Here is a 22,974-nt window from a genome sequence, read left to right as displayed (position 1 = left end):
CAACCCCTCACCCCCCCAACCCCTCACCCCCCCAACCCCTGACGGACAGTCGGTCGGTCGGAGGCAATGACGGTGGCCCGGGGATGTTGCTGGAGCTGGTGGCGGTGGCGGTGGCCGCGGCGCTGAGCTTCGGGCTTTTCCGTTACCGAGCGGCGGGAATACGCTGGGCGCGAGGCGCGCTCACCGTCTCCATGGTAACCGCGGCCTGGGGAGAGGGGCTGGGGCTGGAACTAAAACCAAATCAAAAATACAAACCGTCCTGAAAAAACTTGCTCCGCCTGAGCCATACAGGCACTCAGATTATTTCATCTCTGCACTTGTAATTAACAGAAATTTAATCATTGCTGTCTGAAATAGGTTTCCCTTTGTATTTGCAAACAACTTGTTTGCAGCTCATCTTAATGCAGATTTGCTAATTGAGAAGATAACTACAGAAAAAAATGTAGAGTTTTATTGTGATGGTGAGATAGTGTTACCTTAATTGGTAATTTGATTTCAATGCAAATGCCATACAAGATTTTATATGTCAATGCACAAAATTTCAATAAGTCATTTGGTTCATCTGGTCCATGCTGGTGTTTTTGTTCCACACCAGTCTCCTTTTACTTTATGTACCATCTCCTTTTATAGATTCATACAGCACGGAAAAAGAACATTCAGTCCAACTTGTCCACACCGACACAAGTTTTCCAAACTAAATAGTCCCATTTGCCTACGTTTGGCCCATATATTCCTCTAAAACTTTCCTATTACTGTACCAGTCCAAAAGTCTTTTAAATGTAACTACCTGCGCCCACCACTTCCTCTGGTAGTTCATTCTATGAACCACCATCTGTGTGAAAAAGTTGCCTGTCAGGTTCCTTTTAAATCTTTTCCCCCCTCAACATATCCAGTTCTGGTTGCCCTGTTACAGGAAGAATATTATTAAACTGGAGGGGGCTCAGAAGACATTGACCAGGATATTACCAGAAATAGAGGGTTTGAGTTATAAGGAAAGGCTAGATAGACTGTAAATCTTTTCACTGGAGCGTAGGAGGTTGAGGGTGACCTATGAGGTTTATAAAACATGGGGATAGGTAAGGTGAACAGCAGGTGCCTCTTCCATAGGGTGGGGGATTTCAAGATTTGGGAATATATTTTTAAGGTGAGAAGAGAAAGATTTTAAAAAAGACATGAGCAATTTTGTTTTTACACTGGTTCGTATGTGGAATAAACTTCCAGAGGAAGTGGTGGGTGTGGGTACAGTTACAACATTTAAAAGACATTTAGGTAAGTACCTAATCAATGTTCGGAGGAATATGGGCCAAGCGCAGGTAAGTGGGATTAGTTTAGTTTGGGATTATGTTCAGCATTACTGGTTGGACCAAAAGGTCTGGTTCTGTCCTATATGATCTGACTGCTCTCTAGTTTAGAACTCCCCTTACCGAGGGAAAATACCTTTGCTATTTACCACCTCAATGCTTTGTAACTTTATAAACCTCTATAAGGTCACCCCTCAACTCTTCTGCTTCAGGGAAAAAAAGTCCCTGTCTATCCAACAGCTCCTAATAACTGAAACCTTCTGGTTCCTGTAATATCCTTTAAAGTTGTTTCTCTACCGTTTCCAATTTAATAATATCCTTCCTTTGTGTGCATTCAGATTCCCCTTAATGCACCTACGTATCATTTGTTATCTCAACTGCTACTTGCAGTAACAACAGAATTGATATGGTGTAGAAGGAGGTCATTATATCCATCACGTTTGCACCAGCTCTGAACATTTTAGCTTGGTGCCATGCTTCTGTTTTTTTAACCCCACCCCACAGCCCTTAACATTATTTCTATTTTTAAATGATCATTCCAATGTCTTCTCGAATGCCTCAATTGAACGTGCCCAGAACCACTCACTATGTGAAAGAGTTTATTTTGTAAAGCTCTTTAAAACTGCCGTCTGGCTCTTTGATTCTTTTACGAGCAGGAACAGTTTCTCCCTACCCTATTCAGACTCCTTATCGTTTTGAAACTTCTATCAAATTTCTCCTCTGCCCTTTGTCCAAGGAAAGCAGTCCCATCCTCCATTGAAGGTTTTTAATCCCTGAAACAATTTTTGTAAATGTCTTCACTCTCAAACTTGCTCACATCCAGAGGGCTGTGCCTAGAACGGTACGCAATTTCAGCATAACCTCCCTACCTATTGGTGAGCTTCACATTGTAATAATTTTTTAGCTGAAGAAGCTTATCCTGAATTTTCATAGTGACTGTTTTGGCCCCTAGTTTTCTCCATACACAAGTGATGATCTATTCTTTATGTCCACCTTATCTTTATCATACGCTTGCAAATGTCTTAAGGATTTGTCACTCAGCCTCATCTCTTATTAAATTACCTCTCTCAGTTTTCCATTAAATAGTGAAGTGGTGTTAATACTTCCATTATATACTAGATGATTAGACTCCCAACTAGTCCACACCGACCCTCCGGGTTTAAATGTATATAAAAGCATTTCTCTCTGCTTCTACAAATATGCCAATAGATAATGTTATGGTAATTCCCTAAATTCAGAATTGCTACTTACATTTAGGCAATTGTAGAACATTTAAAATTATGATGCACTCTATCACCTTGTTTGAGTTTTAACCTTAAGCAGAAAGATCTGTTCAGCAAAGTGTTTAAAATACTTATTTATTAAAAATAAATATAGACCTGCATTGTCCTAGATTTGATTAGTCAGACCCAAGTTGCAAATCAATTAGGAAATGCAATTTAATGATGTTTGGGTGGGGAGAAGGCAATTCAGTCACCAATTCACCCTTTTGTTGAAGTCACTGGATAACAAACTCTTGCTTGGTTGTGATGTCTCTACTGTTGAACAGCCTATCAACTTCCTCATAATTCAATGGAGAAATAGGATGGCTGCTGATTATATCACTTGAAAATAAATACATCTCCATATGACTTATAATCTAGATTTTTCTTTAGTTACACATTTTAATTCTAAGTTTAAAAATCACACAACACCAGATTACAGTCCAGCAGGTTTATTTGGAGGCACTAGCTTCCGAAGTGCCACTTCTTCATCAGGTGATTCATCAACCACCTGATGAAGAAGCAGTGCTTTGAAAGCTACTTCCTCCAAATAAACCTGTTGGAATACAACCTGGTGCGTGTGATTTTTAACTTTGTTCACCCAGTCCAACACCAGCATCTCCAAATCTTAAATCTAATATTTCCTAGAAATTGAAAGTAATGAGCTGGCCATACCATTAAGAAAAGGAACAGGAGGCCATTCAGCCTGCTTCACCATTCAATTAGATCATGGTTGATCATCCACCTCAGTGACCTCTTCCTACACTATTCTTTATCCCTTGATGTCATCAGTCTCCAAAAATCTATCTATCTACTTGAAAATTGTATCTATTGCCATCTTGCATAATGATTGTGCTTCCACAGCTCTCGTGTGGAGAATTTCAAAGTTTTATAAACATCTGCATGAAGAAATTCCTCCTCATCTCTGTCTTAAATGTTCTACTCCTTTTCATGAGATTATCCCCTTCTGGTTTTAGAATCACCAGCCAGGTGAGTAATGGTGGTGGCATTACAATAGGGTTGGCATGGTGGCTCAGTGGTTAGCACTGCTGCCTCACAGCACCAGGGTGCCAAATTCAATTCTAGCCTTGAATGACTGCCTGTGTGGAGTTTGCACATTCTCCTCATGTCTGCAATGGGTTTCCTTTGGGTGCTCCGGTTTCCTCCCACATTGCAAAGATGTGCAGGTAAGGTGAATTGACCATGCTAAATTGCCCAAAATGTTAGCTGCATTAACCAGAAGGAAAATGGCTCTGGATGGGTTGCTCTTTGGAGGGTCAGTGTGGACATGTTGGGCCGAAGGGCCTGTTTCCACATTGTAGGGAATCTAACCATCTGGTATATAATGGAAGTATTAACTCCACTTCACTATTTAATGGAAAACTGTGTGAAGCCTCGATGCTTGTAGATTCCAATGAATCATATTCGGCTAGTGTGACAAAACGCATTAGATCGCTGATTCAGTGGAGCATTTTATCAACTGTGACTATAATGTTTTGTGCACCCCATTGCTTCTGATCTGCGTATGAACACATTTTGATGTGGCATGTCTTGAATGTACTTAATGTGTCATGTGTTTGTTTTCCCATCTCCTGTAACCATCTCGTTCCCCATAATTCTATGTACCTTGATCTTTACCATCCTGTGTGGTACCATTAAGAAGTATGGGATAAAACGCTTCTGAAGCTGCTCTAAAACAAGGAGACATCAATTATATTAAACGTGTTAAAACAATATGCCAAGGCTTACATCTAGCTTTTAGCCTTTAATTGATCAAACAGCTCTCAAAAATTCAAGTTCTAACTGTGGTATAGCTTGTTGAAGGAATAGTTGAGTATACTTAATGTTAGACAACTACCAAAGTGTCTTGTGGCTTAATACAAAATGGCATCTTTGTGCAAAATAAGAAAAGAAATAACATTTCTTGGACATTGGCCTGAGCAAAATGGCTTTTATTATGATACAAAAGTGGAAACAGGGCAACATTGTAATTTTATTGTTAAGCCTTTCTTTAGCCATTTGATTCTTTCTGAAATCTGCTTTAATTGACAGTGATGCACATGAAGTTCTTTCATTTATATTAGACCCCTCACCGGGGCATCAAGCTGCAGTTTGGCTCATGTACAATTAAAGGCAACTGTTTCTTTAATTGAGTTCATTAATATTAACCTAGTTATACTTTGCAATTGAATAAATATATAAGTGCAAAGTTAATGCTCATTACAATTGGTTTCATTTCTCTGTTAGTTGCAGTACTTTTTTTTCTATCAACAGAGCACCTTGCAGCAGAATTATGAGTCATGGAACTATGAGCTACTGGAGGTTTCAGAAGAGAGGAATGAAGAAGTTGCAGCGTTCTGTCACATGCTGGATGTGTAATTATCTTTTATGAGACTCTTGCTTTATTGACCTTAGATAGCAGGGCAGTATTTGTCCTCGTGTGTGTATTTGTCCTTTTTTAAGTAAAATTGTCTTACTGATGTACCAATATTGTAATAACTCGCTTGCACTTTTTAAAACAAAAAGTTGAATTGGTGCACAATTCAGATCAAGCTAAGAAATGAGACATCAAATTGGGAAATCAAGTGTTAACAATGATTAGAGAAGACTGAATTTAACTCTGTGTGAGGATTTGTTCTCATTTATTGGGAAGCCAAGTAAAGAAGGCCAGCATAACTAATTGTGAAATGAAATCATAATTTGCTTTCAGAAGCATGTAGCTTGCTGGATGAAGAAAGAAAAAATTGAGAAAGGTATCACGTTTCATAATTCTGAAATACCAGAGGCCAATAAATTGGATTGGGATTTCAATGTAATAGTGTTATGCATGAGACTAGTGTGCCTTGTTTGATACTGAAAGTTTGTGTGGAATATACCTTATTCCAAATCCATTGATGCAGCTGTTGTTGATATTCTATGATAAGACATTTAGCTATGAGCTACTGGAGCTCATGGGTAAGCACAGTAAGCTTTTCAATAAGGTCCAAATTGGAATCTAGCCTTGATTTCTTGGGTTGGAGTCTCTTTTTTTTCTGGCAGTTAAAATAATATTTTATGAATGCGAGAAATTCCTAGGAGACAAGTTGTCCTGACCCAGGAAAATTTACCCACCATCAGAGCAATTTGTTATCTCTGTGTATTTTCCATAAGGATCGCTGGTCAGGAAAGTATCAGTGCTCATGACGGTCGGTGAAGGGACTGGGGAATCTTCTATTCTCAGCATTGCTGCCTAATGGTTTGAGCTCAAAATGTTGTTGAAAAGAAATAGGGGAGCAACATGGAGGGGTATATTTTTATTTCTCTTCTTAGCAAGCAGTTATAAAACCTCGTCAACTAGATCGAAATGAAACAGCCAATTTCAAGGTTATTACTTACTACGCTAAAAGTAAAGCACATCAAACATAGGCTTAAACAGTTAATATGCTTAAAACTACGGGAGAGGTGTCCACTATAAAGGGGCAATAAAAGCAGATACAGCTTTAAATTCCAGGAGCTGTGGTTGTGAAACCTGAGTCCATGGGATTTTACCTGTTACCTCAGTGATATTGAAATTTGTAGAATCCTGGTGAGCTCGGTGAATGGTTGTTTTCAAAGTTGTGTTTTCACTAGACACTTCTTTTGAAAGCTGATGAAGCATCAGGCGAAAGAGAGAAAACATTCCAAACTCCATTGTCGCTAATGCATTTTTCCTGTTTTCTGCTTTGCTTCTCAAAAGCAGCTGTTGAAATATAGTTCATTTTGTATTCCGGAGTCTCACTCTGGAGTCTTTCCACTGGCTGACTTGCAGGTGAGCTTTTCATCTCCAAATATTTGAAATCATTATACACGTGGGAACTAAACAGGAGAAGTAAATTTCTTGATATTAACTTAGTTATCTGGTTTCAATGCTTGTTAAGAAAAGAAAAAAAAAATTCATCGCAACCAACCCAAGGGGTTTTGAAGAGGGGAGATCAATCGCCCTGGTTGTAATAGAGTTTACATGGGAAGAAAACAAGCTCAGTGGAATTCCAGCTCTGCTTATGTGTTTGTTCCACATTCCCCCTCCACGTTGCTCCCCTATTTATTTTCAACAACAATTTGAGCTCAAACCATTAGGCAGCAGTGCTGAGAATAGAAGATTCCCCAGTCCCTTCACCGACCGTCATGAGTACTGATTCTTTCCTGACCAGCGATCCTTATGGAAAATACACGGAGATAACAATTTTAGCGCAGCCACTTTAGTATATTATTGGAGGATTTGAGCTATAGGAAGAGGTTGAGTAGGCTCGGGCTGTTTTCCCTGGACCGTCCGAGGCTGAAGGGTGACTTTATAGAGGTTTATTAAATCATGAGCATGGATAGGGTAAATAGACAAGGTCTTTTCCCTGGGGTGGGAGAGTCCAGAACTAGAGGGCATAGTTTTAGGGTGAGAAGGGAAATGTATAAAAGAACAAAGAAAATTTACAGCCCAGGAACAGGCCCTTCAGCCCTCCAAGCCTAAGCCGATCCAAATGTACTGTCCAAACCTGTCGGTCAATTCCTAAGCATCTGTATCCCTCTACTCCCCACTTACTCATGCATTTATCCAGACTCATCTTAAATGATTCTACCGTGCCTGCCTATACCACCTCGGCTGGCAACGCTTTCCAAATGCCCACTACCTTTTTCATGCAGAGATTGGTGCATATGTGGAAAGGGCTGCCAGAGGAAGTGGTGGAGGCTAGTACAACTGAAACATTTAAAAGGCATCTGGATGGGTATATGAATAAGAAGGGTTTGGAGGGATATGGGCCAGGTGCTGGCAGGTGGGACTAGATTGGGTTGGGATATCTGATCGGCATGGACGAGTTGGACTGAAGGGTCTGTTTCCATGCTGTACTTCTCTATGACTTGCCTGAATCTGTGGTCAGGTGATCACAGCAGCCATTTTAAATCAGTATTTATTCTCTTTTAAAAAGTCACTTTTTTTTCTCTTGAAGATCTTGAGTATTAAAATTAGATTATGGATGTTGTATATCAATAGCACATGCATTTTTACCATTATTCAACTCTAGAAAACATCTGTTTAATTTGCATGCCTTCATTGTTTAGCTGAAGAGAAATCATTTTTTTGGAGCTGGAAGGGAGTTCAAATGGAAACTAGAATAACTGTTCTCAACAAAGTCAAATTTGCAATTTCTATGTTGAGTTTCATATAGATGGACTATTTGACCCAGTTTATGTTGGTGTTTATACTCCATAGAAGGTTTCTTCAACACTGTTTTATTTAATCTTATCAGATGTATTTGGAAATTTGATAGCAAAGTAGATTTGTTTTAACTATGTTGCTTTTTATAAATTAACTTTATTAAATCAACAACAGATGAGTAAACATTGGATAGTTTCCATTATTATCCGGCCCATGCTGGTTGTCCCATTTTATTTCTGTCAAGAATTTAAGGAAAGTTTCCGTATTAAATGAGCTTGCTAAAGCAACGTCAAACTAGCGTCATACTCTGGGTTTCAGGTTTGATTTCTGGTCTGTATTGAATTATATGATCTCAGCTGGTTAAGAATGAGGATATGGCATTTAACCTCAGTTCCTTATTGCTCTGGGTGGAGAATATGAGAGAATCTGTGTCACAGTCACCGTTTCATGACTCTTCTCTAAGGATATGTAATAAGGGCCATAATCATACCGTGATGCATCATGCCAGGTGACACTCAATTGTCTTGGGCCACACATGAAGAATGGTCTTTCATGTAAAGTATTAAAGAGGAACTGAGTACCCTGAAAACAGTGCCAAGGAATTCCTCAATCTGAGAGAACCACATTGCTTATGCCTTAATTTAAAAACTGATAGTCTAAAAGACTAAAATTGTTTTATAACATAATCTGTACATTCTGCGTCATTCATGATTTAACTAATCCAGTATTTTTAAAATCTGTTTATGGGATGTAGATAATACTTGTTAGGCTAGCATTTATTGTCCATCCTAATTGCCCCTGAGAAGGTGGTGGAATGCCCCTCCTTGAGGTTTAGGTACATACATGAAGCTGTTGGCAGGGGAGTGCCAGGATTTTGACCCAACATCATTAAGAAGTGGTGATATAGTTCCACATCAGAATGGTGTGAGACTTAGAGGGGAACTTGCAGTTGGTAGTGTTCCCATGTCTCTGCTATCTTTGATTTGGAGGTGCCAGTGTTGGACTGGGGTATACAAAATTAAAAATCACACAACACCAGGTTATAATCTGACAGGTTTATTTGGAAGCACTATCTTTCAGAGTGCTGCTCCTTCATCAGGTGGTTGTGGAATAGAAGATTGTAAGACACAGGATTTATAGCAAAGGTTAACAGTTGGTATAATGTCAGTTACATCGCACTGTAAACTTTTGCTATAAATTCTGTCTTACAATCTTATATTCCACAACCACCTGATGAAGGAGCAACGGTCTGAAAGCTAGTCTTTCCAAATAAACCTGTCGGACTATATCGTGGTGTTCTGTGATTTTTAACTCGGCTACCTTTGACCTTCTAGGTGGTAGAATCTAGAGGTTTGGAAGGTGCTGCCTAAAGAACCTCGTGGGTTTTGCAGTGCGTCTTGTCGATGTCACTGTGCATTGGTGATAGAGGGAGTGAATGTTGAAGGTGTTTGTTGTGGTGCCAGTCAAAGGCACTGCTTTGTTCTGAATGGTGTCAAGCTCTTGGTGTTGTTGGAGCTGCACACATTCATCCATGTAGATTGTACCCCTGACTGGGTCCATGTAGATTGTAGTTTGTGTAGTTAGGAGTTCTGTCAGGAGTTCTAAGTGAAATCCTGTTGTGAAAGGTAATGGAGAAAGATTCAAACTCTCTAATTGTTCTTTCTAGGTATTTTGTAATCAACCTGTGCAGGTATATTCTGACGTGCCACGAGAACAGGCGGGACTTAAATCCAGGTCTCCTGGCTCAGAGAAAGACAGACACTCTGCACAACAATTTTGTTCTTTCTATATCCAGAAATGTTATCATATACAACTGAATGGCTTTTCCCACCACCAAATCACCTGTGATAATTGTTCTTTCTATCTTTAGGCTTCGAAGCAGCTACACCTGTGATGGTGCAGAAAACATGGGATTAATCTGGAGTCCAGTGGTCATCCGAAATGACCAACATGGAGATGGCATCAGTGTGAAAGTTACTGTGTCTGCTAGCAGTCTGTCCGAGCCGCTTACATTCACATGTGATGGTGAGTTTTGAATTTGGTCCAGAGCTATTCCAGTTGTTCAATCAAAACATCTAATTGTAGCCAGGATTACAAGTGTTATTTATTTCGAAGGAGTGTGTGTGTGTGTGTGTGTGTGCGCTCAATGTTGAATGATTTTTGTCCAGTTAAATACAGTACATCTTGGAAATCTATTTGTTCTTTGAATCACTGAACTTATTAACAGGAAACACCTTGGAGTATTTCAACATAGTGTTTTCTGTAGTTACTACTGTATTTGGACTCAGATAATGCTTGTATTTACCCTGTGATTCACATAAGACTGTAAATCAATGGCATCGACAGGTTTCCTGAAACTAATTTGTCTCCAACTTATAGTTATGAGTTTGACTTTCTTTTTTCCTTCTGTGAAATATGTTATTTATTTAATTATGTTGCTCATGTATTATCCCTTTTAGGCCAGAGATAAGGAGGGTTTATTTTTCCTTTGAGGTTGAGGCAATTTTGGAACTCTGCTGCAGAAAATGATGGAATAAGAATTATTGAATATTTTTAAGACAATAAATGGATAGATTCTTGTTTAGCAAAGGAATGAAAGGTTATCAGGATAGATGGGAATGTGGAATTTGAAAAACAAACAGACCAGCTGTGATTTCATTGATTGGCAGAGCAGGGTCTGAATGACCTATTCTGCTAGTTTGTATGTGCATATATATGAAGTTTTTTGAGTCCCAGCATTTGAATATCACTGGGTTTTTCATCTGACCTCTCCATACATCTCTTACTGACTTGACTTTTGGGTTACTCTCATTTCTGTTCATGACCAAGGCATCAATATCTATAATTGGGTATAAGCCAATGATGCACATAAATCTATTATTCGCACTTTTGGAGGTGTCTGGTTTTTGCTTAACATTTCCCGCTGAGCAGTTAAAATCATACCCCAGATGAATTTGGTGCAGACAGCTCCAAGGCCAGAACAAGACAGCATTTTGCTGTTTATCTGTTTAGATTGGCAATGATCCCAAACCACTGCTGGCATGGACTAACTGCCAATTACAACATGATTTCTCTATTATTGCATCTTTACAAACATTACCCCATAATCTAGCCACAGCGGCGACCTTAAAGAATGGCCCAATCCTCTTCCAGGCGCTGATTTCAGTGCCACAGTAAATAAACCCATTCAACGACAGTGCTATATAATTGAAAAGTTCCGAGGTTTGATTTTCAATGTGTGGTGTTAGCCAATCTGAGCCAGGGACGTGGCTAATAGACAGACAAATCTTATATCTGTGCTCATCTGGGCTAGGGTGGGAAAATCTGCAAGAGTTTCCTGTCTTGATTACTGATCAGAAGTGACTAAGGGTGTCTATCAGTTCAGGACAGAATGTGTCCTTTTCCTGATACCCTGACACTCATACCCAGTTGGGGTCAGCTCACAGTTGAAGATAGGCCACTTTGTGGAGGATACAAAATAGCAGCTGGCATCTACTGAACCTTACACCTGCATGACAGTCCCTTCAGAAGAAAGGAGAGGAAATCATGTTGAGGTTGTACGGGATATTGGTGAGGTCTGTTCTGGAATACTGTGTCCAGTTCTGGTCGTCCAGTTATAGGAAAGATATTATTAAGCTAGAGAGGGTTCAGAAGAGATTTAGCAGAATGTTGTTGGCTATGGAAGGTTTGAGTTATAATGAAAGACTGGAAAGGCTGGGACTTTTATACTGAGAGGCAACCTTAAAGAAGTTTATTAAATAATGAGGGGTATGGATAGAATGAATAGTAGTTGTCTTTTCCCAAGTATGGAGGATTTCAAGACTAGGGGGTGCATTTTTAAGGTGAGAGATTTAAAGAAGACATGGAGGCAAATATTTTACACAGGGGGTGGTTCTTACGTGGAATGAAAATCCTGAGGATGTGGGTACAATTACAACATTCAAAAAACGTTTGGATAGGTATGTAAAGTACATGAAAGCCCTACGCAGAGTCAACCCATGTAGGGCTGCTGGACCAGGTAACATCCCTACCAGAGTACTCAGGATGCTCTGACGTACTGGCAGATGTTCTCATGGACATCTTTAACATCTCCCTGAGCTGCGCCATAGTTCCAATGTGCTGGAAGACCGCTACCATTTTCCCCACGCCAAAGAAGTATCCTGCCTCAATGACCACCACCCCGTTGCACTGATACTCTTTATCATTAAAGTGTTTTGAGAGGCTTGTGATGAGGCATATTAAGACCCTGCTGCCCCCCCCCCCCCCTCACTGGACACCCTGCAGTTTGCATATCATCCCAACCTCTCAACAGGTAATGCCATTTCCACCACCCTCCATCTGGCCCTCGCCCACCTGGACAGGAAGAACACCTATCTCAGATTACTGTTCATAGACTTCAGTTCTGCATTTGACACCATCATTCCTCTGATTGGAAAGCTGAGTCTGCTGGGCCTGAATACCTCCCTCTGTAACTGGATCCTGGACTTCCTGACTAGGAGACCTCAGTCAGTCCGGATTGGGAACAGCATCTCCAACACCACACACTGAGCACGTATGCTCAGTCCACTGCTGTTCACTTGCTGACTTACGTCCATGCAGTGATGCACAGCTCGAATCATATTATTAAGTTCACTGATAACACAACTGTTGTGCATCCCTTTGGAAGGAACAATGAGTCAGCATGCAGAGAGGAGGTGCAGCGCCTAATGGACTAGTGTAGAGCCAATAACCTGCCTCTGAATGTGGACAAAATGAAAGAGATGGTTGTTGACTTCAGGAGGGCACAGAGCAACCACTCTCCACTGGATATAAACAGCTCCCCCATGGAGATCGTGAAGGGCACCAGATATCTTGGCGTCCACCTGGTTCCTCAACACAAGCTCCATAGCCAAGAAAGCTCAGCAGTGTTTCGACTTTCTGCACAGGCTGAGGAAAGCCCACCTCCGACCCCCCATCCTCACCACATTCTACAGACGGTTCATGGAGAGTACCCTGAGCAGATGTATCACTGCCTGTTCAGGAATTGCATCATCTCAGATCATTAGACCCAACAATGGATAGTGAGGACAGCTGAGAATATCATTGGGGGGGTCTCTTGCTTCCATTACAGACATTTATACCACACACTGCATCTGCAAGGCTAGCAGCATTGTGGATAACCCCACACATCCTTCATTCAAATTCCTCTCCTTCCTGCCATCTGGCAGAAGATACCAGAGCATTCGGTCTCTCACGCCAGACTGTGCAACGGTTTCTTCCCCTAAACCATCAGGCTCCTTAACACGTATGAACACACTCCATTCCATCTGCAATTCTTTGCATGACTTTTTGAATTGTTGCTAAAATAATGCTTTATTAATGATCATTCATTATTACACTCTAATTTGTTCACCAATATGCCTATTGTCTTGTCTTGTCAGGAATTACTGTGCTGTGCATGTTTTGCACTTTTCTTATGCACTTTATGCTGCCCTTGTATGACTCTACTCTCGTGTAATTCGTGCTGTCCGTGTAGCACCTTGGTCCTGGAAGGATGCCGTCTCGTTTTTACTGTATCAGTTGTATATGGTAGAATTGAGAAATAAAGCTACTCTTGAATAGAAAAGGTTTGAAAGTGTATGGCCAAAGCAGGCAGATGAGACTAGTTTAGTTTGGAATTATGTTCGACATGGACTGGTTGGACTGAAGAGTCTTTCCGTGCTGTATGACTCCATGACTCGAATACTGGAGAGGGAATTTCTTATACAATAAATGTTCCCTTTCAATCAATCTGTTACAAGAAATTAGCATTTTCATTTGTTTCAAATAGGAAAAGGTGACGACCACCTCAGGCAACTGGCATTAAAGAGTGATTTGGAGATGCCGGTGTTGGACTGGGGTGTACAAAGTTAAAAATCACACAACATCAGGTTATAGTCCAACAGGTTTAATTGGAAGCACTAGCTTTTGGAGCGCTGCTCCTTCATCAGGTGGTTACTGAAGCAGTTTAGTGCAACTGAAATGAATTAACACCCAAAAATAAGCAAAAAACTACAATACTTCAGTAGACCAGTCAATTTATTCTACATGTATCTATTGTCTGCTTAATGATATTCAGCAGAATTGCCCTATTAGAGGGGAGATTTGTATGCATTTTAAGAATTTTATTATCTCCACTTACCTAAATTGATTCAACAGCAGTGACATAATATGCTGCCCGGCTAATATATCAGTGTGACCAAATTGTGGGTTTTCCCTGCCTGTGCATTCTAATGTGTGTTAACAAATGGAGAGTACATGCTACTTAAAGCCTCGCAAATCACTGGTATCAGGTATACTGCTATTTATGTCTTTAATCCCAGTTTCTGCTCATATCATGTGAAGCAATCTATGCACTCAAAGAGCTGATAAATGAATGAAAGATAATATCTGATGCTGAAGGAACTCATTTTTTTTATTGCATCTATGATTAAAAACAAACCTGCTCTTTAGAGAGCTTAGTGCAGATGGGTGTGTCTGCCCGAGCAATGGCACACATGGTGTAGGTTCCAGGGCCCTTATCTCAGGATTTTCCTCAGTTTACTGTTGTAGCATTTGTAAAGCTGCTGGTCTTCAAAAGACTCCTAGCTCTGTTTCTGTAGCATCACCTGTCTCTGCCCTGGCCTCGTATCATCTGTTGCTGCTACAACTCTGACCTTTATTTATGTCTAAACTCTCCTGGTGAGCTTCTATGTTGTACCATCTGTAAAACTTCACAAAACTCTGCTGTCACATCACATGTCATCCTTGTATTTGAAATTCCGTCTTTCACTTTCATATTCCTCAGTGGCTTTGCCCCTCCTTACTTTTGTAACCTCATCTTGACCTACAATCATCTTAGAATTCTGTGCTCCTCCAAATCTGACCTTGTGCCCTGGCTCTATTTTCATTGTTCTTCCATGGGCAGTCATGCCTTCAACTTTGCTATTTCAACTGATCAGATTCTAAGCTCAGGATTTTACTCCCTAAAATTCTTTATTTCTCCATTTCCCCACCTTTTAAAGTCCTCAATAAAATCTATTTCCATGATGAAGCTTTTTTTTAACTTGTCCTATCATATTCTTTTTGGCTCAATGTCAAGTTTTATTTGAAAATATTCATTTGAGAGATTTTGAACTGAGTTAATGTTTAAATATGAATCCAAATTGTTCACTGGTTGTGGCATTGCATTGTTTTCCAGGGGGCTCCACAGTAGATCTAGTTATTTATCAGACTCTCTGTTACATCTATGACAACCTCCGTGGCATAAACGTTGACAACTTTGTCCTGAAGATATGTGGACTGGAAGAATTTCTACAGAAGTAAGTTACTTGCTGAAATTTTAATGCATGTACAAATAGCTTGCTGTGGAAATCGGCATTTAACAAAAGCATTTTTTAAAAATAGTAAACTTACGGTGGTATTTAAAAAGAGAACATACTGGAAAATGATTAAAGTGATTGGCTAATATTGTGCATTTTGAACCTTTTCTCCCTAAGGTACCATTCTACTAAATCTGATTCTCTACAAGGTCTTGACAGCACCCAATTCCTGCCCCCCACCCCCCAAACTGTGATGCCCAACATTGATCAGTGTTTTCTAGGGCAGGTTTAAACAATGATAGATGAAGGTTTAACATTACTTTCTTGCAGTTCTGCATTGTGCTTCTGTTATAAAGCCATGCTTTTTACCAGCTTTATAACTTTTTCTTGTGACCTTCGATGGTTTATATATGTAACCACTGTGAGATTTCTGTTTCCTGCACAATTATACCTTATCAAAATTGTGCCATTTTATTTACATTTCCAAAATGCATCATTGCACTCTCATGCTAGTAACCAGATTGAAATCAGGAGATGGAACGTGGCACATTGTACCTCCCCGCTCACAGAACGTTCCAGTGCCACGAAAGCTGCAGTTGCTGAGATCTGTCACTTACCACACACCGCAGTTCCAACTGCAGACTTTCCTGTTCTGTTGTAGTGGACAGAATCTTGGGTTTTGATCAGCTGCCTTTTGAAGTCAGACACTGGTACAGTAACTCTGCCACTTGGTTAACTCTGTCGGTACCACATTGTTATCACAAAGTTATGAACATGGCTAAATGTTCAAACTGGCCACTGTTTAACCATCTACCCATTTCAGTGTATGAATGGGTGACATTTATCTGACTCTAACTTAAAAAGTTGTCAGGTCCTGGTAGTTGACTTGGTGTATTTTGTTTTTGATTCATTCATGATATGTAGAATGTGCCAGCATTTGCCGAGAAGGCAGTTAAAAGTTCAACACGTAGGCCAGACAAAGATGAAAGATTGCCTTCCCCAAAGGATGCCCATTGATACTGGTTGCATGGATTTTCCAGATTTATTTTAAATTAGTTCAAATTTCACCATCTGCCATGGTGGGATTTGAACCCATCACTGCAAAATGTTCACCTGAAGTTCTGGGTTACTAATCCAGTGACATTACCACTGTGTCACTCCCTACCCATTTTTCATACTGCTGTTGCTGGGAAACTAGACAACCAGAGGTTCACAGAGATCACAGTCTCTTGAATAAAGGGAAAACTTGATTACCTTTATGATGAATTAAAGTGGGGATAAAGTGATCTGTCAGGTGAAGATTATGTCGGGAGCCATCATGTTTGTTCAAGTAGGAAGAGGGACTGATGAGCAAAAGGAAGCCTGAGACTTTTAATGGAGTATTGCGCACTGTTTGCCTATTCTCTATTTACCCTTATGCCCTGACCCAGAGAACAGTCTCAAAGAATCATGTCTGTCATCCCTTGCCTTTTGACAATGTCTTTTGGACACCATTTAAACTGTGCTTTTTTAAAAATTCACTGGGATGTAGGTATTGCTGACAGGGCCAGCATTTGTTACTTGTCCCTATTTGTCCTTTGAGAATGTCATGGTGAGTTGCTGCCTTGAATCACTGCAGTCCATGTTTTCAGATTGGGAGGGAATTTGAGGATTTTGACTCAATGATATTGAAGGAATGGCAATACATTTCCAAGTCACCAATTTGGTGCGTGGCTTGGTGGTTAACTTGCAAATGGTGGTATTGCCATTTCCTTCTAGATGAAAGTGGTCATGGGTTTGGAAGGAGCTGTCTCAGGAGTTTTGGTGAATTTCTAAAGTTTATCTTGTCAATAGTACACTGCCACTGAGCATCAGTAGTGGAGGGAATGGATGTTTGTGGATGTGGTTTCAGTCAGGTGGACTGCTTTTTTTTCGGGTGCCAAGGTTCTTTGTGTTAGGAGCTGCACTCGTCCAGGCATTTGCAAAGTTTCCATCACACACTTGATTTTTGCATTGTGGACAGTGGCTGTAGTTATTTAGATGACAAATAATAACTGGGCCTATTTTGAGGAGGAGAATTTTTTTCAAATGCGTTATTTGGCTGTGGATGACAAGGTCACATTCATTACGTATCTCTACCTGTTCTCCCTCTGGAAGGTATTATTGGGCTTTTTCTTTGAACTTCCTTTGTTCTTATGGTACCTCAGCAGCCTTAGAAAAATATTACTCAGGATGCTCTATGACCCTAACAGATTTTTGCAGCTGTTGGAATGTTTCTACAATGTTGGAAGTAGAAGTCATGTGTTTCACATGTACTGTTGAAGTGTGTTTGGTACATTTCTGCAGTCAGTTTGTGACAGTGGCATAGGGAAGATAGGTTGAGTTCAGCCACAACACCGATTAAGAAAATAGATTTGTCTTGGATAGCCTCAAGTTTTTTGTCTATTCTTGCAGCTACACCTGCCCAGGCAAGTGTAGAGGGATGAAGCCCTTTTATTTGGAGAGACCCTGGTGATATCGGTAGCATCAAGCGAGAGCTGCAATGTCGATCATAGACTGATAAAATTTTTCACTCCTGATTTTTGCCAGATAAAACTCAATAAGGTTGGCTGTTGCAGGATCCTTGGAGGCTGACTTAATTGGTCACAAGAATGTCAAGCTTCCTATAATGAAAGCACCTTTTAAAGATCTTGATAAAGGTACACAGTGGAGTTTCAGAACACCAGTTGTTTTACTACATGGATATGATTTGCAGATTAGATGACACAATGCCTTAGCCACATGTGCAATAGGCTGGACACTTTTTTTAATTCCCCAATTCAATTTCAGTCCATTGGGAATTGATCTAGTACAACAAGAACTTGTAGTTACCCAGCAGCTTTATCAAAATTAAACATCTCAACATGTTTCAGAGGAACACAGTTCAGAAGGCTATAGATGTGAAATGATTTCCAACGTTTTCCTCACAGATGACTGAAAGTCATTCATGTTCAATTTGTCGCAGAATTAAGTTGGGAATGGCGTGGGGCTTGTAGTGGTAGAATTACTTTAAAGTAAACACTCTAAATTCTGAGTTCTGAAAAAGGGTCACTAGACTTGAAACGTTAACTTTGCTTTCTGTCCAAATCTGCTACCAGGTATTGCTGCCAAACCTGCTATGTTTCTCCAGCAATTTCAGTTTTCCTCCAAATTGATCATTATATTAGAAACTATCTATTTGGTCTTCACTTTAAGAACATCTAGGCTCCTTAGTGAGGGGAAAAAAACCTTTTGTTCCAAAGGGCACAGGTAGCAACTGCAATATGCAGAAGGCTTGCAGAGATTTGCAGACTTATACATTTCATGTGTTACTTTCAGTCTGAGTGTGTTCAGTGTAAACAGGATCATTGAATGAAGCTCGGTTAACAACTTCTCTTTTTTACTTTTTTAAACATGTAATATATTTAAATGTTAGATTCTATTTTCAGTTTTTAATTTTCCCCGGTTTATTCAGTGTGACAGTCTCTCAAATGCAGCTGCAATCTTGTATTCTTAAACAGGCTGCTTGTCTATGTTGCACCTGTACGTACAATTGTATCCACACCACTTTGTGTGGGTGTGGGTGTGTGTGTGGGTGTATGTTTATAAATATTCGTGCAGTTGCTTTTGCGACTGTATGTGTTTGCACCTGTGGGCCACAATTTTCTGGGCCTACTGATAGGAAGTGAACTTAATTAATTGGAATGTTTTTAGATCCCTGAAAGATTCAGTAGTTTTTCTTACCTTAGTAGATGGTGTGTTCTCCTACTTTTAGGGTATGAAATAGGAAGATCCTGTGTGTGTGTCTATGCGTGTATGTCACGAACCGCAGAAGGAGAGTGGGAAGTTTTATTTAAACCTACTTTTGTGTCCTGGGCATTGGAAAACTCTGCAGAAACTTTCCTACAAACACTAGCCTCTTACCCGATCAAACAGATCTCTGAAATGAAAGTGCAACATTCAATGGAAGCGTGAGTTTTGTGTCTCTTTCCTGTTATTTGCTGGAATCCAGAGAAGCACTGAGCTAAATGAGCCAGCGTACATTCCAGGCATAAGCAGTAGCTTCTGCTGAGTGAGCTAATCTCCAGATGGCTAGTATAGTTACTAGTTGATGTGACTAGCGTAGACCTGTATGAGGAAATTAGATAAATATTTGGAGGAGAAGTCAAGTAAAGGATGGAATGAGATGAAATAGGATGATAGGAAGCTCGTTTAGGGCGTAAACACCTACATAGCGACCTTGGGCCAATTCAGCTGTTTGTGTGTTATAGAAAAGTACAAGCAGTACTAGACCATTTAGTCCCACAAGTCTGCTCCTCCATTCTAGATCGTGGCTGATCATCATCTACTTCAGTGCCATTTTAGCACACTACTTCCACATCCCTTGATGTCATTAGTATCTAGAAATGTGTCCATCATTGTCTTGAATTTACTCAATGACTGAGCTTCCTCAGTCCCCTCGATTTTAGAATTCAAAAGGTTCACTGCCCACTGACTGAAGAATTTCTTTCTCATCTCAGTCTTAAATGGTTTGCTCTTTTTAATGAGGCTGTGTCTATTCGGTTGATCCCTTTTATGAATTTTTGTTTCTATGAGATCTCCTTTCACTCATCTAAACTCCAGAAAATACCAGACCATTCTCTTCAACCACTCCCCAAAGTGTTGTAAAGGTAATATAATACAAACAGCCTCTGCTTTCCCTGTTCTAAGACTAAAGGAAGAGAACACAAAAGAAATCAGCTTTTTTCATAATCATGGTGTGGCCCTCCCTCAAAGATTATTCATACATGGATGTGATGATCGATCTTATGCAGGAGCTGCTGTCATACATGAGACCAGAAGGAGATTTCCACCCACTCAGCTGATCCAACTCTGACTCCAGCAAAGATCCCTGAATTGGCCTTGTTTGCACTTTTTCAGCCAGCTCCTAGCATGAATGATTCATGCATCAACGTGTCTAGCTTGGGAGATAGTGGTTAATTGTCATGTTTTTAAAAAAATTATTAAATGGGTTACGATTGTCAGTTCAATTCCCTCACTTCACAACCCAGATGGAAGGTAATCATAGTTTAAAAAGGCAGTTGGACAGATGTTTGCTAATGAGGAATTTTTATAGAGGAACAGTAAAGGCAAGGGACTAAGCAGAGAACTCCTCTTTCTAAGAATTAAGAGAGAGCTTGAGGTAGAAAACCCACCACGTATGTTTCAGGTTTCTATGATTCTGTAAATTGAAGTAAGAATTTCAGCTTGGGCATATTCAGCGAGACCACAGTTGACCTGCTTAATGGACTCCATCTATCTGCTTTGGCTCAACATCGTTATGTATCATTGTCTTGGAACAATCTGAAGCTTACCTTTTTTATGTCTGTATCAAAACTGTGTAGCTTTTTGGAGGGTTTCTCACTGTGAGCTCTAGCAGGTTTTCTTGCTCTATCTTACAAAACTGGTCTTATTAATTATCTACCCCGCCCCTATGGTATATTATATGTCTGGTTTCCATCCCATCTTCCCTCTTGCTGTTCCTGGAAGAACTCACCAGGTTTCCTGGAATTCACTAACATCCATTGCACACCCTATGCGTACCTCCGGTCCAGAGCTGCCCTACACCATTCCTGATGTTTCTCTCAGGCGCAGTGCATTTACATTGTCACCTAGGTTATAGCAGTCTCAGCCATTTGGAGAAACAAGGTTAATGTCATTTTTCCCTCTGCTATTGCAAGTTCCATCATCCTCTCTCCACTGCCTCTCACTCGTGCTTGTTCGCTGCTGCTGTACCCACCTTTCCCTTCTTTAATACCTGCCTTTCTGATTCCATGAGGAAAACTGCCCACAATCGGACAGAAAGACTCAAGCTGAGTGGCATATTGCCCATCATTCAGTTCCTCAGCCCTTTTGAGGAGAGATTAGTGTCTCCAGCTGCCCAAACAGAGCCAGACTGGTATTACAGACTTCCCTTGAGTTACTATGCCAAACATTTGAGTGAAAGCTGTCCCCTTTTCTTGACTGAGCCCTGCTGGAAATGATTGGCAAGCTTTAAATGACAAGGTTTCAGGCTTTGGACTGCCCTAAATGATACAGTGACACAGCAGTGTTATGAGCCTGCTATGTTTGGCTGAGGGGGATAACTGAAAACAAAGCAATGCAAGGCAGGGATGCTGTGAGCACCCAGGTATGGTCAAAGTGTATAAGTACAATGACAGTTAGCAGAGAGTCCAAAGATGTAGTTTGGTTCATTCTGTGAGCTAGATGTGTGTCCTTGCAGTAATATTACTGATAGAACCTTAGGTCCATATTTGAAGTACAGAAGCATTCAGTAAATGGGTTCTTAGGAGTGGAACATGTCAGATGCCAATGTCTATGGATGTGGCTGTACACATGCAGTGTATCCTAGGATGTTTGAGTTTGGTGTCCAACATGGAGGTTGTTTGGAGCAAGTGGTGAGCTGAATCCACCAGAAATTTGCTCTGGTTTCTTTGAGTTTTCCTGTTGTCTAATGTGTTTGGCGAGTTTGGTAAAATGGGAGGTATTACGTTAATGTGGCATGTTATGCCATTAACAAGCACCTTAATAAGCACTAATCCTTGTCATTGACGTTTGAATGCTTGTGAAAAGTTAGTGAATTACTCCCAATGTTGAGTTGGGCCTTGCCACACCTGTTGCTTGATTCTGACATATACTCCGCCAAAGCCAAAATTGCTCAGACTTCTAGGATTCCACCCATAAATCTTAAAATTATTAATTGAGCTTGTATCTTGATACTTTATATGCATTCTACACACTTAGCTGTTTGCACGAAAAATGTTCGTCAATATAATCGTAATCTAGGCTGATGCCTCCGTGAAGTGCATGAAAGTTTTCTGGCATTCTCTAGCTGTACATTGTTATTCCCACCCTGTTTGATTCAACTAATGGTATTCTGGACACCCACTGGAGGAGCCGCTGTGTGAAATGCATAACTGAGGCCCTATGCTGCTGTGTTGAGAGATCAGGAGAGGTGGATGTCACAGCTGACACGTGACCAAAAATACTGGCACTTTGAGCAAAGTGTGCAGTCAGTTCCAGCAGTGAGAGTAAGCCGCCACAGGATATGTGCAACTAAAAGATAAGTGTGAATTGGACTGTAAATCATACAAGGACATGGGCTGCAACATCCTGTGTTTAGTCAGCATTCCCGCAGGGAAAGGTGGCAGATCTCAACCCTTCAGACCTCCCTTCAATAAATATTTTTTTAAGATCAACTTGTGGCCAACTTCAAGAGCAATTTCTCTGTCACAGAGCTCTAGCATCAGTAATGAAGGTTTGTAGATGGATTTCAGTGCTTGGAGCTCAAGCTGCTGAAGGCACAGCTGAAAATGGTGGAGCAGTTGAAATTGGAGAGGCACAAAGGGCTAGAATTAGATAAGTGCAAACATCTCAGTGGGAAGGGAGAGGTGTGCAGGGTCCGGGTGTGTGTGTGTGTGTGTGTGTGTGTGTGCAGGTAAGGCAGGAGGAGATTAAGGATGGAGGGCACCATTGAAAATCAGGATGAAAATGTTAAGTTTGAGTTGGTGCTTGACAACCAATATCGATCAGTGAGCACAGAGCTGACAGATGAATGAGACTTGGTTTTATTGACAACACAGGTAGCAGTGTTTTGGATGATCCCAGGTTTACAGAGTTTAGAATATTGTGGGAAGTTGCAACCAGGTATATATTGGCATAGGCAAGTATAGAAGTAGGAGAAAGTGAGGACTGCAGATCTGCAGAATCAGAGTTGAAAAATGTAGCACTGGAAAAGCACAGCAGGTCGGACAGACATCAATGAGGATTTCGGCAGCAGACGAATGGTGCAGGACTAATGTTGGATAATGGAGGTGGAATAAGCGGTCTTAGTGATTGAACTCCTACACCAAGGTTGCTGGCACTCAGATTTTTGACTCCAATGTCTG

At 40.6% G+C, this 22,974-nt stretch overlaps 1 protein-coding gene across 6 annotated transcripts in view; it reads left to right on the top strand.

Annotated features, from left to right (window-relative positions):
• pik3c2b (phosphatidylinositol-4-phosphate 3-kinase, catalytic subunit type 2 beta) overlaps positions 1 to 22,974 on the top strand; it is a 181,856-nt gene that overhangs the window by 43,714 nt on the left and 115,168 nt on the right. For all 6 annotated transcript variants that reach the window (XM_043716446.1, XM_043716445.1, XM_043716443.1 and 3 more), the window contains exons 3-5: positions 4,838 to 4,938; positions 9,601 to 9,755; positions 14,929 to 15,049. In XM_043716446.1, the coding sequence (XP_043572381.1) occupies positions 4,838 to 4,938; positions 9,601 to 9,755; positions 14,929 to 15,049 (377 nt within the window). The remainder of the gene's footprint in view (positions 1 to 4,837; positions 4,939 to 9,600; positions 9,756 to 14,928; positions 15,050 to 22,974) is intronic.

Source organism: Chiloscyllium plagiosum, chromosome 26 (genome assembly GCF_004010195.1).
Source record: "Chiloscyllium plagiosum isolate BGI_BamShark_2017 chromosome 26, ASM401019v2, whole genome shotgun sequence".
Classification (NCBI taxonomy): Eukaryota; Metazoa; Chordata; class Chondrichthyes; order Orectolobiformes; family Hemiscylliidae; genus Chiloscyllium; species Chiloscyllium plagiosum.
The sequence above is the reverse complement of the archived record's forward strand: the minus strand, read 5'-3'. Positions and strand labels throughout refer to the sequence as shown.